Source organism: Vigna radiata, chromosome 5, assembly GCF_000741045.1.
Source record: "Vigna radiata var. radiata cultivar VC1973A chromosome 5, Vradiata_ver6, whole genome shotgun sequence".
In the NCBI taxonomy this organism is placed as follows: Eukaryota; Viridiplantae; Streptophyta; class Magnoliopsida; order Fabales; family Fabaceae; genus Vigna; species Vigna radiata.
The window spans coordinates 11,045,935-11,059,913 of record NC_028355.1 but is presented as its reverse complement, the minus strand read 5'-3'; the positions used below and the strand labels follow the sequence as shown (position 1 = coordinate 11,059,913).

The window sequence follows — 13,979 nt, the reverse complement described above, 5'->3', positions numbered from 1 at the left end:
ACGTGAGCTACCTCTGTTAAACATTAAACAAATAGAAAGAAATACATCCAGAAAAAGAGAGAGACTAGTCAATCATTGCCTGTTTGCTATTATTTTCTCATCCTCAGTCTTTATTTCTTCTGCCCATTTGATCCCTTCAGTATCAACGTTCTTCTCACATATTACACATACATAATTCTTTTTTATCTTATAATTTGCGTTATGTACGATATAATTATTTTGATATGTAAGGTTGAGGTTGTATATTACACCCTAAAAACGATGTTTCAAACCTCTGCGAGAGACATTTTTATATTGGGATTTAATTAACAACATGACAACTTGACAATATAATATTATCAAAACTTCAGTTTAGCAGAGTCTTCATGTGGTTGATTATGTGTTTAACATCACAACGTATAACAAATTGCAAGGTTTTATATAAAAATATGGATTGCAACATATTGCGAGAGAATGGTGGAAAAAATTATCCTTGAACACAAGTCTACACATTATCCTCAATGTGTTGGAAGCAAAACATGTTTCAAATTGGTTATTTTGGAAAGATATTTCAGAATGCTCAATTCAAAAACATGTTTCCAAATTGGTGATTCCAAAATTCCCAATACAGAAAACTGCAAATCACTACACCTTCCTTCAATTTTTTTCCGAAATGACCAATCAGAAAGGTTTAAAGAATAACATTTTAAAAGTTAAAAAGAAATGATACATTCTTTGCCAACACCAACAAGATGTGTAGTAATAGCTGATGTGTCTAGCAACAATAATGAAAATTTAACAGCTGTAGTAACAATTTCAGCGGTGACGAAAATGTAGAGCACAGTTTATGGCAGCAAAAGAGAATGGAGAAGAATTAGGTATGAGGTAAAACATGACCAGAGAGTATTTTTTTCACTTTCTTTTTTCATTGAGGTGCAGGAAGCAAAAGCCATATTTAAGTCTAGACGGAGCCTGACTTATACGTTGGCATCACCTATTATTTTACTTTCTAAGTTTGCATTATCACATATAAAATAATGTGAACAATACTATATATCCATTGTGATATATAACGTTTGATTTACAATACTACTCTTATAATTTTAAATTATTTTATTATTTATCAATATATTATCATCCTGATTTAAATTAATCAGTAGTTTACAAACAATGGATATACTTATAGAGTAAATATGATCATAATATTACTTTATCACTGTTATGTAAAAATAGAACTTGTAATAATATTTATGGATTTAAGTCTATGTTTTTTCAACACTAAACAACTTTACAACAATAATAAATTCATGATAAATCAAACATCATAAATCATAGTGCAGTAACCTAGTAACAGAAGTCAGAAAAAGGAAGTGGTAAAACTAACAGAAAAGAAGAATACATCAATAAATTAAAATTAACTGGATGAAAATATTTAAGTTCAAGGAAAAAATATCCAGGACAAAAAGTGTGAAGGAAAAGTGAACATGGACAGTGTTTTGTTGATGGAGATCATTGAATGTAAAAGACAAACTGTTCACTTTGTTCATGCCATCTAACGAACGTTATGCTAGTTTTAATACCTTGACCACAAGATATTGCACTATATGTTTAAAACAAGCCAATAGATATCTTTTAATAAAAGACTGGAGGCGTAATATGGAACTAAACGAGAGAATGGGTATTTCATCTGTTTGCCACCGTTGCTGGTGTGCATCTAAGCCAACCGGACAAAATGTATAATGGTGGAAACTGAACTTATGAACAAGAAAAACTAAGAGATCCATTAAAAACCATCTTTCATTTTTTTTAAACTAAATGTACAAAAAAACTCAACACTGAACTACAAAATAATATACATCTAAAATATACAAGCCCCGCATGTATACAATGTAAGATGGAAAGTCCTAAGCCTCAACATTGGCTTTATTTCCAGCAAGGATGAGAGAGATTTCAAGACCACGGCTGAAGGCTTGATTGAACAGAAGGCGAGATTGGAAAGTGGAAATGAAAGGAAACCATGATAAAAATGCTATTGGTGCAAAGATGATCACACCCATTCCAGCATCATACATTCTAGCGAACTCACGGACAGAATCCCACAATCCGAGACTCCAAACTATCTTCCTCCACGCAATTGCTACCTGAAAAGTGTAGAAAATTTAACAAACGTTAGAAGCTGTAACTTGCTTCAAATGGATCCGTTGATTTCTCCTCCTAGAAGATTTAATGGTAGTGTGATTCACCAAAAAAAAAAAAGATTTTTAGAATGACTGACAATCTGAGGCACCAAATAAGAGTGATCAATGAGTTTTACAGTACTACTTAGGTGAATTGTTGAGACAATAATACCACAACTACAATCATATAATATTGTATTCCTGTGAGAACTTTTAGGGAAAACCCTTGCAATAATTCCAACCATCACACTTTATTATAAAGATTAGGATTTTTATGGAACGCCGTTATTGGTTCTTGAAAATATCAACAACCTTTTTCATTTTAAAGTATTACAGCATATGGATGCATATGAGACAAATCTCAATGCGAAATTCAATAATGATTAGGGGCACAAAAATACGGGCCTTTTCTAGTTACTAATAGCAAATTCCGATAGGCTGCAATTAAGGTAGCTTTCCAACACAGACCCATTGTAAAATTAAAATTCATATAGAAATAAATTAGAACTTACAGATAAGATTCCCCATCCAGTAGGGATAAATGCAAGGATGCTTGCGAAAAGGTCAGCTATTGACAGTCTAGTAAAGGCAACAACAAGACACACAGCTGTAACAAGGCCGATAGATACGACTCCCTGGGAAAATCTCAACACTAGCTGAAAATCGGCTGACTTTTTTGGGCTATAGGTAAAGATCTGCAAAGCAAGAAAATATTAGAATACTAAAATAAGGTGTTTAAAAAACATAAAGGAAAAGATAAATATGCTGCCCATAAAAACAGAAATTGTGAAAAAGATCATATTATTAGGAAAAGACCAAACCTTAAATATCAAGACAATTCCAACCAAGACAGCCCACGAAAATCCATATACCTACAAAAAATATCAAAGACAGTATATAAGCTCTTATTAACGAAATACTAGAAGCCATAACCCTTTTCACAAATGAGAAGAACATATATTTAGTACAAAGATGAAAGAAGAAATTTATATTATGCTTTATACAAGGACTAAATACATGAAAATATTTATTCCATAGATGAAGATTTTTACCGCAAGCGATGTATCTTTTCCAGTAAGATGGAGCTTATACACAATGCCATACTGAAACAAGAAGAACCTTGCACTTAAAATTGTCTCCAAAATGCGACCCCTCAAAGTTTGGATATGCATCTGCATAAAATGTGAGCACTATTAGTTTTTAAATTAATAGATCCGGCATCCGCATGAAGGTTATTCTAGCATGTTGTACATGAAAAATAACAGAGATTGTATATACGTGTATATGGTTGAAAATTTAACTAACTCCTTTAAATGTTAATTCCTTTAATAGCTCGAGTGAAAAAGTGTTGCTTCATTTAGAATAACTAAACCCTCAATCAACTTGTGCATTGCTCCATTTTGACCCCAAACTTATTACAATCAAGTGAAAGAGTAAATGTTAACCTGTTCTTCGTCCCACCAAGACTCCCAACTATTTTCTCCTTTTACCCCTACGCCTCCTTTGTAAAGAAGCCAACTTGTCCAATCATCAAAATCTTCCACAGTCCTGTTTATCACCAAATCAGAATAGGATGATCAACAATTTTTCCAACAGTAGTATGATTTCAGAACCTTTCCAAAAACATAAGGACCCATTTAAAAATCTAGCTGCAATCAACTAAAAAATCAAGAACACTCATTTGTTAATCCTTTCATATCAAATTAGTCATCAAATGCCACTTTTAATTGGTCCACCAGAAGGATTGGTTTGACATCCAAAATAAATTTGAAACAACATTTTAATATATTACTAACATTTATACTATTTTGGAGGGCCAAATTAGGTATTTTACCATCAAGAAAATATAACATTAAAAACAATGAAGGAATCAAGTAGCAGGTGACTTACTTTTGCCACTCGAAACCAGAGGGATTGAAAATGTAAGGTGCAAAAAGCCAAGAAATGACAAGGAACCAACTGCTAAGAGTTACCAAAACATAGGTAACAGCACCTCCCTCTGCATACCCATATGCTATATAAACTATAAGAAGCAGTGCCACTTCAAGCCTGTTGCATTGCAAATAATTAACAATCAATGCAAATACAGTTTCCTTCAACCTCAACCAAAGGAAGAAATTATAAATCAAGAAAAAATTTTCTCACGCTTTGACAAAGTGACTCCTAGAATATAGTCTGTAATTTTCAGCAAACTTTATGTGACGGACAACAAAGCCTCTACCAGTAGCTCGATACTGTGGTAAAAAATTCCAAGACAAATCTAAGTCACTCATAATAACTATAAATGTGAGCTTTCCAAAAAAGTCAACACAAAAAAAAAAAAAAACTTACTTTTGCACCTCCATGGAGAATGGTACGTCCAAAATAGTGAGTTCTAGTTCCCAATGAGAACGTGAAGAAGACAGAACACAACTGTAGTTGCATTGTGATGAAACTGAAAATAGCCTGCAAACATTTTCACGAGACAGACCATGTAAGAATAGAGTATATAGAATCACATTTTTATAAAGGCCTCAACCATGTAGAATTATAGCAGCAAGATTAGGGAAAAAGAAAATGAGAAGAACAAGTTCTATAAATAAAACTGAAACATATTTGATAAATGTAATAACAGAAAATATAGTAGTCAAAACCACACCAAAACAATCAATTCTACCAGGAACCCTTCGCCAAAACTGGCATTACGAATAAACATTGCAAACCAGTTCAATTACAGCCCTCAAGACAAGTTTTAGAAATAACCAGTTCAAAACTGGGCAATACTAGCCATACTTTTTATTTGGATCAGTTTTGATGTAAGGAATTATTAGGACAAAATTATCCTTAGAATCTACACATTCATTCCAATAGTCATTCCAATAGATTTTGTTTCCTCTTTTAAGACAACGTGATTGTTAAAAACTGAGGAGTTGAGGATGTAATTGATGAAATATTTCTTTATCGTCTCACTATTCAAGTTGGTATTAGAGCTACCAATCTTGAGGTTTCTATTTCCGCTGCACCATCCACCAGCTACTGCCATTGCCTTTCCTGAATATAATGGTGGGACCGAAAGACGCTCCTCATCCCAGCAATCACAACAGCAGAAGGTAGGTAACCCTCCGAAAATGACATTTTGAGTAGATCTAAGTTTTTTTTTTGATCCGCATATGTTAGTTGTTAGTATTTTACTAGTTGGGAGAGTTGAACCTACAACCTCTCCCACCTTTCCTTCCAAATCTGTTAGTTGTGAAGGACCAGGGTCAAACCACCCTATATTGGGATTTGGGATGGGGATTCACTGATCATGACCTCGATGTGGCTTTCCTCTGCTAGAGAAATTTGGAATTACATAAATAGCACCTTTTCTTAGAAAAAGGATTTTGTTGCTTTGTTATGAAATTCAAAGTGGGGTGTTTAATACCAAATTGGATTATCTCTACATCAAAAAATCATGAAATTTTGACTTGATTGTGAACTAGATCAATATCAATATCTGAAGAGATTGGAAAGTCTACCATGCTTAATGGAAGAACCTGCAACACAAGCTTTGCAATGACGACATGAAAAGGGGCTTTCATGCAATCAAATATTTGAGGAAAGCCAACAGTAAAAGGCAACCATGGAGAACATTGCTCATACAGTGCAATATCTTGCCATACTATGGAAACATGTTTCAAACTCAATTTAGCATATTAGGGAGATTAGAGGGAGCGCACACATCATTATAAACAAGGGAAAAGAGCTCATTCTATTTGTTAACAAAGAAAGGTGCACACTTGTGTTTAGCAACCTAACACACCTCACAATTAAACTTATTTTCTGAAAAAGAAAGGTGTCCTAGGTGACAAAGGAAGGATTAAGCTTTTTCTTTGTTTGTCATGGGAGACTCAAATAGAGGGGGTGACTTCCAATAAGAAAATTGTTATCCTGAATGTAGTAAAGGTCATTCACTCTCAAGCATTACATGAGAGACCCTCTGCAATTTTTTTTTTATAGAAACTAAATTAGTGGACAATCTACAGACACGAAAGACATTTTTCAGTGTTATGGACAAACTTATTTGCTACCAATAGATACACATGATATGGGAGACTCTAAACCAGTCTATTAACAAGACCAATGTCAGCAAAACCATCAGTGTATTTGTTACCCTAACGAAAGATATGGGAGACTCTAAACTCCACATCTTTGTAAATGTTAAGAACCTTCTGCCAACTAGATTTCAACCTCCACAGTAATGCAAACTAAAGAGGAGTCACATTCAAGTTAGAAGTATTTATAGATTTTAGCTTTAGAGATCCCTTTTGCAAGGATGACAGCCATCAACGTCACTTGATTTCTAGCTTTCCAACTAATCCAAACAACGAAGGTTATGGTAAGCCTAATGTCACAAATTATAGGGCTAGCTCTTTTAGAGAGAAAAAACAAGAGAAAATAGGAAAAACAAAATTTAACCAGGACCAAAGATTCCTCGTGAAGATTGCATAAAGTGAAACTGGAACATAAGCTAATGCCTCATATGGTATCAAGAAATATTTGTTAGATGGAAACGATCATGTAACAACATCCAAAAAACTAAAGATTTAGCTACCAGATAATCTTCCCAAAGAATCAGAAACTAAACTGGTATTAACAGGCTCAAGCAGACTTCATATTAAGTCCATCATCCAAACAGGTTCATCAACCTTTAGTAATAACTATGAAATTGATGTTACCCATATCCTCAATATTGCTTAAAGAAGTTATGATGTGCCAACCAATGCCATTCTTGGCATCACGAACCTTAGACCCAAAATGACACAAGATGAGGCAAGATGCTGAGACATAGAACTATTAAAAAGCCAAGCATCATTCTAGAAATTAACAGATTTGATAGAGGGCTACCTCCTCAAACATATATGAAAAGAACTTGAGAAAAAACAATTGCAATTCAAAGGATCTATGATAAGGTCCAAGATCAAAACACGTATCCTTCAATCTTATAATTTTCCATGAAGGGATTTAAAAAACATGAATATCATGAGCACAATTGAAAAATAATTTAGAAAATTAAATAATTTGTAATTTTATTTTAATTTTAAATTCGTTGGGCAAATTAATTTGTGTTCACTAGGCGAGCAAGCCTCACTAGGCAAAAAATTTGCATCTGTAATTTTCATTTTTATGTGTTTTATGTTTTGGGCTTTATTTTAGGGTTTGAAGGTTTCTTAAACTTATGTGTCTATATATAGATGTACAAAAGCTAATGTAAAAACTTGAGTCATATTACATGCATTTACATTATTAGAAAGAATTCTCCTAGTTCTTGGATTAGAACTCTAATTCTTATCAAAGATTAACATCTTTTAAGCACAAAATCTCTTTAAGAGGGTATAATAGAAGATTATCTCGTGAAACATATATGAAAAGAACTTGAAGAAAAATATTTACAATTCAAAAGATTTATGACAAAGTCCAAGATTTAAAACACATTTCCTTGATTCTTATAATATTCCATGAAGGGAATTTAAAGAACATGAAGATCATGAGTTCAATTAAAAAATAATTTAGGAAATTAAAAACTTTGAAATGTTATTTTAATTTTAAATTCGTTGGGCAAACTAATTTGGGTTAGCTGGCGAGCAGGCCTTGTTAGGGCTTTGGGCTTTATTTTTGGGTTTAAAGGTTTTCTTAAACTTATGTGCCTATATATAAAGGTATCAAAAGTTAATGTAAACACTTTTAAGTTAATGTAAACACTTTTAAATCTCTTAGTTCTTGGATTAAAACTCTGACTCTTATCAAAGATTAACATTTTTGTGGCGAATCTTCACTAGACTTATCAATATGCTAGATTGTGGCTCTCCGTCTCTGTCTTATTCTGTATTCTTTTGTTATTTATTTTTATTATATCTCCTGAAGATTCAAATTCAGAAAAGATTTACTTGACAGAATCGTATCAAGATTGATCATCACCAATGATCTATTTAGAATTTTGGAGAGAAAAAGGCTAATATAAAAATACAGAATACAAATACAGCAAGGCTAATATAAAACTTCCTAAATGCATCAGGAACAATCACAGTTATAACATTCTTAACAAGTAAACTAACCTTCAGCAGTCCTAACTCAAGTATAAAACCCATTATCATTGGTACTGCAGTAAAAACGCCAATCTGAACCAAAAATTGAGCATTCAAAGCTGCATCAAGTGCTGTGTTACCCGCCAATTTTGCCTTGTCTGAGACAGCTTCGTCAAGACCAGAAAATGCCTGAAAGAGAAAGCATCATCAAGGAAGAAAATCAGTTTTTAAGGAAAAGCGAAAAGTACAGATTTACAGCCAAATTGTAGAGTTTAGATAAATTTCAGCAAATTGTTTGCATCACAATTGCGGATATAACACGCAAACCAGATGAAAATGAAATCTTTACCTAACTATTAATTTCAAAATGCTATAAGGTGACTGAATAATAAAACTTGCCAATTGTTGCATAGGATTGTTACACATGGGAAGATAAAAGAGTAAGCATATCTGCTACTAAATTGCCGTTACAAGTCAGTGCAAGAGTGATTTTAGTACTACAGAATAAAGCGTAAAGCCAAATTTTAGTTCTGAAATCTAATAACTAAAAATAGCTATATTGAATGCCAGTGAATAATTTCACGAATAATTACAGTAAGAGTTTTATTAATTGATCACAAAAAACAAAAAAATAACATGGTATGCAACTCACTTTATATATAATTATGCATCTAAAAAATACACCCCTTTTGGGGACAATAGTTGATGTTCGAGAAACATTTAGTTAATCCAACTTTTAGAATAAATAGTCCTAAATGGCATTTATTGAAGATACCGTGTGCTTTGTGCTGAACCTAGTTCCTAGATGTATCTCTTAGAATTTTCTTATCTTCTCTCTCATACACTGTATCTGATGTATCCAAAATGATTACAAAAATGAGATCCTAAGGGAGGGAAACACACTCTCAAATATATTTTAATATCTTGTGTATCTTTCTCAAGTCTAACAAGTTACAAAGAAAGAAAAGATCATTTCAGCAAATTTACATAGAAATAATAGCATCAACTTATTTATGTAAATAGCAAGCCAATAAATTTATTGGTGTAGAAAAGAAAATTTGATAGAGGGAGATAGATATCAAATAATCATGAGGATATTATTTAAATCCTTCTACATAAAAATAGGAGTTCAAAAAGTGGTGCAAAACAGAAAGATAACTGAACAAGTTCTGTTGAATTACCAGGTATGCTCTTCCATATAAGAATACATATACGGTAAGAACTGTCATCTGCAAGAATAAAAATAAAATTTATTAGACAACCAAGACAAATCAATGTTTCTCATTTTCAACCAAAAATTTCAGAGCCTAAGAACTATACCATGGTGCAGACATAATAACCCACAGTTGTGAAGAAGAAAGAAAGCATTCTGAAGAAATCAAAAAGTTGTCCAAGCCTGTAAATATCCCTGCTAAGAACCTGCTCTCCATTACCACCAGCCACTTTTCCCTCAAAGAGTGCGATCTGATTCAACCCAACATCCCTTCCTTTTCCAACCTACAGAAGACATCGGTTAGAATAAGAGAAAGAGTTACACTGAACCAAATGCAGAAAGCATCCAATAGCTACGTATATTTTCAACCTGAATGTATTCATGGTGTGTGATATTTCCAAGCCGCAATGTGGAGTTGAAACCTGTAGTATACCAAGACTTGAATCCATAAGCTTAATTACACAAAAAGTAGGACAACATAAAACTAAAAAGGCACTAGGAAGGTAAAAGAATTCAAAGTAGAATATCGTAACCATTGTGCCTAACAGAAGGTAATAAGAGACAAGCTCCAATCCTATGCATTTTATAATATTACATTTTAAAAGTATATCATGAATTTGATAGCAATTACTCATTGTCTACCTTTGTTCATGCTATTTTTTTATTTTATTTCTTCAAAATTAAAAACTAAAGTGAGAGGTTTAGTGACAAGGTCTATGTTAGAAGAAATAACGGAAGCAGGTAGTTATAGCCTCCTGCAGTTGTGTTGTATAACAGACTATTATATATGGTCTATATTGGGTTTTTGTATGTAGTTTTGGAGTGTTTTGTAAAAGGAGAGACAGATCCTCTCGAAAGACCTTGAGTGTTGTACGTGGTTGTTCCTGTTCTTACCACATTGGTAAGAATCCAATGTTTCTAGTAAAACATCCAAGAACCTGTCTAGGAATTCTCTAGAAATTCTGAATACCTATCATAAAGCCTTTAAGTTCAACGAAAGATTAAACTCCATTTTTAAGCCAGTTTTTATATGTAATTGTCTTCCAAGAGTTTTCATGTTCTTCCTGTAGTTTGTGATTACTGGATTGGCATCCTCTTGATCAACTTACTTTTGGGGACTCTTTGGTGTTTTCCTCAAATGACAAAAACATCTTAAGTAGATTCTCTCATGTTTTCCTTAATAGGTACACTTTAAATTTCTCTGTTCCTGATCTTATCTTTTACCTTGATTGCCACTCATTCAAAATAGCATTGATCATTTTTTGAAAACATGATCTTCATGGAAAATATGGCAGGTATCATTGTAATAGGTTAGTTCTTAACTAGATATGAACTTAACTGACCCGATAATACCCTTTTATGCATGAAAAATATTATATCCTAATATTCCATCAGATTTAAAAGAACACAGCATGTCTTAAGATGAAAATTTCATGGTGACCTAAAACGAAAATAGATCACAATATAATTCTTACCAGCATATATATCTTCACTAATATTAATAACACGGGATGCCTTACTAATCCCTCCTCGAGTTATGTGAAATATTCTGTCAAATACATCTGGGTGTCCATAGTGCATACGAACTCTGCAATATTTTTATTCCCAATTAAGAAAAAGGATGAATTGATTCAAAAGATCTACAAAAATGCATTGCTTCATACAATATAAAATTGAAAATGAAGATATTGCCATATCTTCTACTAAATCAATGCATAACACCATTGCTGATATCACGGTGTTAAAATATTTTGGTGATTAATACTTGGTCTAGAAAGCTTCTTTTTTAATAGGTACCAACTTCCTCTGTACAGGGGTGTTTAGCTTCTTTTGAAGCTTGTCGTGTATGATCACATAAATGTAGTTTAAAGCAAGATAATATTCAGCCATGTACTTTAGCTAATTGGATTGTAATTTCACCAAATTAATGCATGAATAAATGGCATGGTTACAATGTTATGCTTGTATAAAACCATAGGCATTGTTGGTTATAAATGTCCAGATGTATTATGCTATGAATTGGCCAGTTTTAAATAATGAGAAAATATTGCTTTTCCATTGACAATCAACCTCAAACTAAACTTACTTGAGAGGATTGGCTAAAACTCGTTGTGCCAAGGTTACAAAACTAGTTTCTTGATTTGACATGAACCAAGCCAACGATGAAACACTGCAGCAGGTATGAAGCGCAATATATAAAAAAGATAAAGACAGTGAAACCTCAATAGTGCCACCTTGTTTATCAAATACATATAAATGTCAATGCCAAACCTTCCTGTAAAAACATGTTCCCTTACTCCAAGAATGCTTGGAGGGCGAAGGCCATGATTAGCATGAAACTCCTCCAGAAGATTTCTCATTTTCATTGCTTCCTCAAGATAATTGTCCTTCAAAAATTCAAATTATCAGATTAAATTACATAAACTTAATTTCCGCAATATGAAGTTCATTTACAACAGTCTGGTTAATGACATATTTTGCCAAGTCAAAAAATACAAAGAACATACCCTACATTTTTACATTGTATTAAGTGACAGAAATGCAAATTTAAAATATGAATACAAGTAATTTAAATATTCAATAATTGAACAGTGCAACCAAATAAGAAAACTTTAACCAGATTTTATATAGCTAATTAAGTCTTTTGTCCTTGTAGTGGAAAAACCAAAATATGAAAATTTAGATGAAAAGAAAAGTATACAATTAAGACATATTTCCAACACGACAAAACATAGAGCTAAAAAGGGCTTTGCCTTATGTCCTTTTCATCTATCCTTGTACAAAAATTTAAAACATCTTGTAATAAAAAAATGTATAAAAGATGGCAAAGAGAACACAATAACAAATGATCATATGAGAAATGTCTTCACCTGATTCATGTCAATAGTTTGAACAGCTTCACCACGAGTGAAAATTATTGCGTGGTTTTGATTTTCAGGTTTTCCTTCTCCAAGCTTTGGATCTCCAGGAAGTTTAATAGAATATATTTCCTATGTACAAGGTGAAAATAAAGAACATGTTATAGAAATGAAAAACAAGACGACAAGACAGTAAAAAATAAAATATATAAAACAAAACTAGTATTTTCTTCAATTAGAATGGAATAATAACTTCTAATTGACAACGCAAGAATATTATATCTCATACTAGTATATACAGTTTTTCTCCACCTGATCTTTTCCATTTATATCAGCTTTGACAAGCTTTGAATAAAACACTTTTGAACTATTTGCATCAGATGGTTCGTCAGAATGAATAAAAGCAACTCGAAGTGCCTCATTCCTGATAATGAATAAAAAACTTCATGTTACATAATATATAGCACAAAAAGTATTGAAAAAAAATGAAAAACTGAAATTGTAATAAAGAAACCGTTTATTCTTGAAAAAAAAAATTGACATGAGTCCCATTCTATTCCTTTAAATATAAAGGATAGGTCAATTGTCCTCACTTAAAATCTTTAGTTTAGACCCTAATCTTGCAAAATTCATTTATTAGAAACAGATAGTGATAATGCTTTACTTGAGAATAGACTTTTGTAGAACATGCTGAACATGCGAAGTTACCACAGAAGAAAATAAAAATTACAGAAAGCTGAGTTAGTGGCGGACCGTAACAGATGGAAAACCACTCACACACTCTCAACAGAAAGAAGCAATTGTATGAATATAAACTGTATTATTATGTAAAGTATAGATGAAGAGAAATAACAAGTGAGTATTCCCACCCAAGGAAGCCTCCCTTCCTCCACTGGAACAACGATCCGGTCTCTACCCAAAAGGGACAAAATATCTGATACCCCTCCCTCCCTATTTGGGTTATTATTTATACTCTCTCCTCTAACAAACTATAACATACTACACGTGTCTCACACATGTCTAACTTACTCTCTTTTATTCCTAACATTACTTTACCCCTCAAAATCAACCTTGTCCTCAAGGTTGAAGTTAGGGAACTGTTATTTGCCGTAATGCTCCTCTTCCCAGGTGACACCCTCCAATTCAAGTCTGGAGGCTTGGGTGGTGGCAAATCCTCCTCCAATATCTTCCATTCTTGAATTCTAGTAACTTCCAACATTTCAGAAATAGACTTAGCAAGGGAAACTTCAGCTAACCACACTGCATCAAGTCTCTTTATTATATCCCTCACTTCATCCTTTTCGGTGTCTGACTGTTCCCGTGCAAATTCCCATGTCTCCACTTCAGCAATATAATCATTTCCATTACTCACTATGTCAATGATATGAGCAGACTCTCGTAGTCCACTCATCATCCATCCTCCAACATTATTTGGGTGCTCTTGGCAGGCTACCCAATCAATCACCACATAAGCAACCTGTTCTGGAACTGAATCCTGCCCAACAAATTTTTGGAGAACCTTCAAGGCATGTTTAACATGATCAGAATAGCTCAAGATTTGACCATCTATGGCTGCCTTACCAACCACTAATGCAATAAGGACAGTAGCCCCAATTATTTTCCTGACATTCCTGAACATAAAGCAGTGACCTCTCCTGTTTCTCTCCTCAGTCGTTGCTCCAAAGTACTTGTGGCCATTTGCTGTAGA

At 33.1% G+C, this 13,979-nt stretch overlaps 1 protein-coding gene across 3 annotated transcripts in view; it reads right to left on the bottom strand.

Annotated features, from left to right (window-relative positions):
• Positions 1–1,751: 1,751 nt before the first annotated feature.
• Positions 1,752–13,979, bottom strand: part of LOC106761866 (callose synthase 10) — a 61,925-nt gene continuing 49,697 nt past the window's right edge. For all 3 annotated transcript variants that reach the window (XM_014645446.2, XM_022780604.1, XM_022780605.1), the window contains 17 exons: positions 12,584–12,695; positions 12,284–12,403; positions 11,685–11,800; positions 11,500–11,583; positions 10,889–11,001; positions 9,783–9,835; positions 9,521–9,697; positions 9,382–9,429; positions 8,231–8,389; positions 4,488–4,601; positions 4,302–4,390; positions 4,047–4,205; positions 3,602–3,704; positions 3,209–3,328; positions 2,978–3,028; positions 2,669–2,851; positions 1,752–2,120 (listed from right to left, as the gene is read on the bottom strand). In XM_014645446.2, coding sequence (XP_014500932.1) covers positions 1,884–2,120; positions 2,669–2,851; positions 2,978–3,028; positions 3,209–3,328; positions 3,602–3,704; positions 4,047–4,205; positions 4,302–4,390; positions 4,488–4,601; positions 8,231–8,389; positions 9,382–9,429; positions 9,521–9,697; positions 9,783–9,835; positions 10,889–11,001; positions 11,500–11,583; positions 11,685–11,800; positions 12,284–12,403; positions 12,584–12,695 — 2,038 coding nt within the window. In that variant the 3' untranslated portion in view covers positions 1,752–1,883. The remainder of the gene's footprint in view (positions 2,121–2,668; positions 2,852–2,977; positions 3,029–3,208; positions 3,329–3,601; positions 3,705–4,046; positions 4,206–4,301; positions 4,391–4,487; positions 4,602–8,230; positions 8,390–9,381; positions 9,430–9,520; positions 9,698–9,782; positions 9,836–10,888; positions 11,002–11,499; positions 11,584–11,684; positions 11,801–12,283; positions 12,404–12,583; positions 12,696–13,979) is intronic.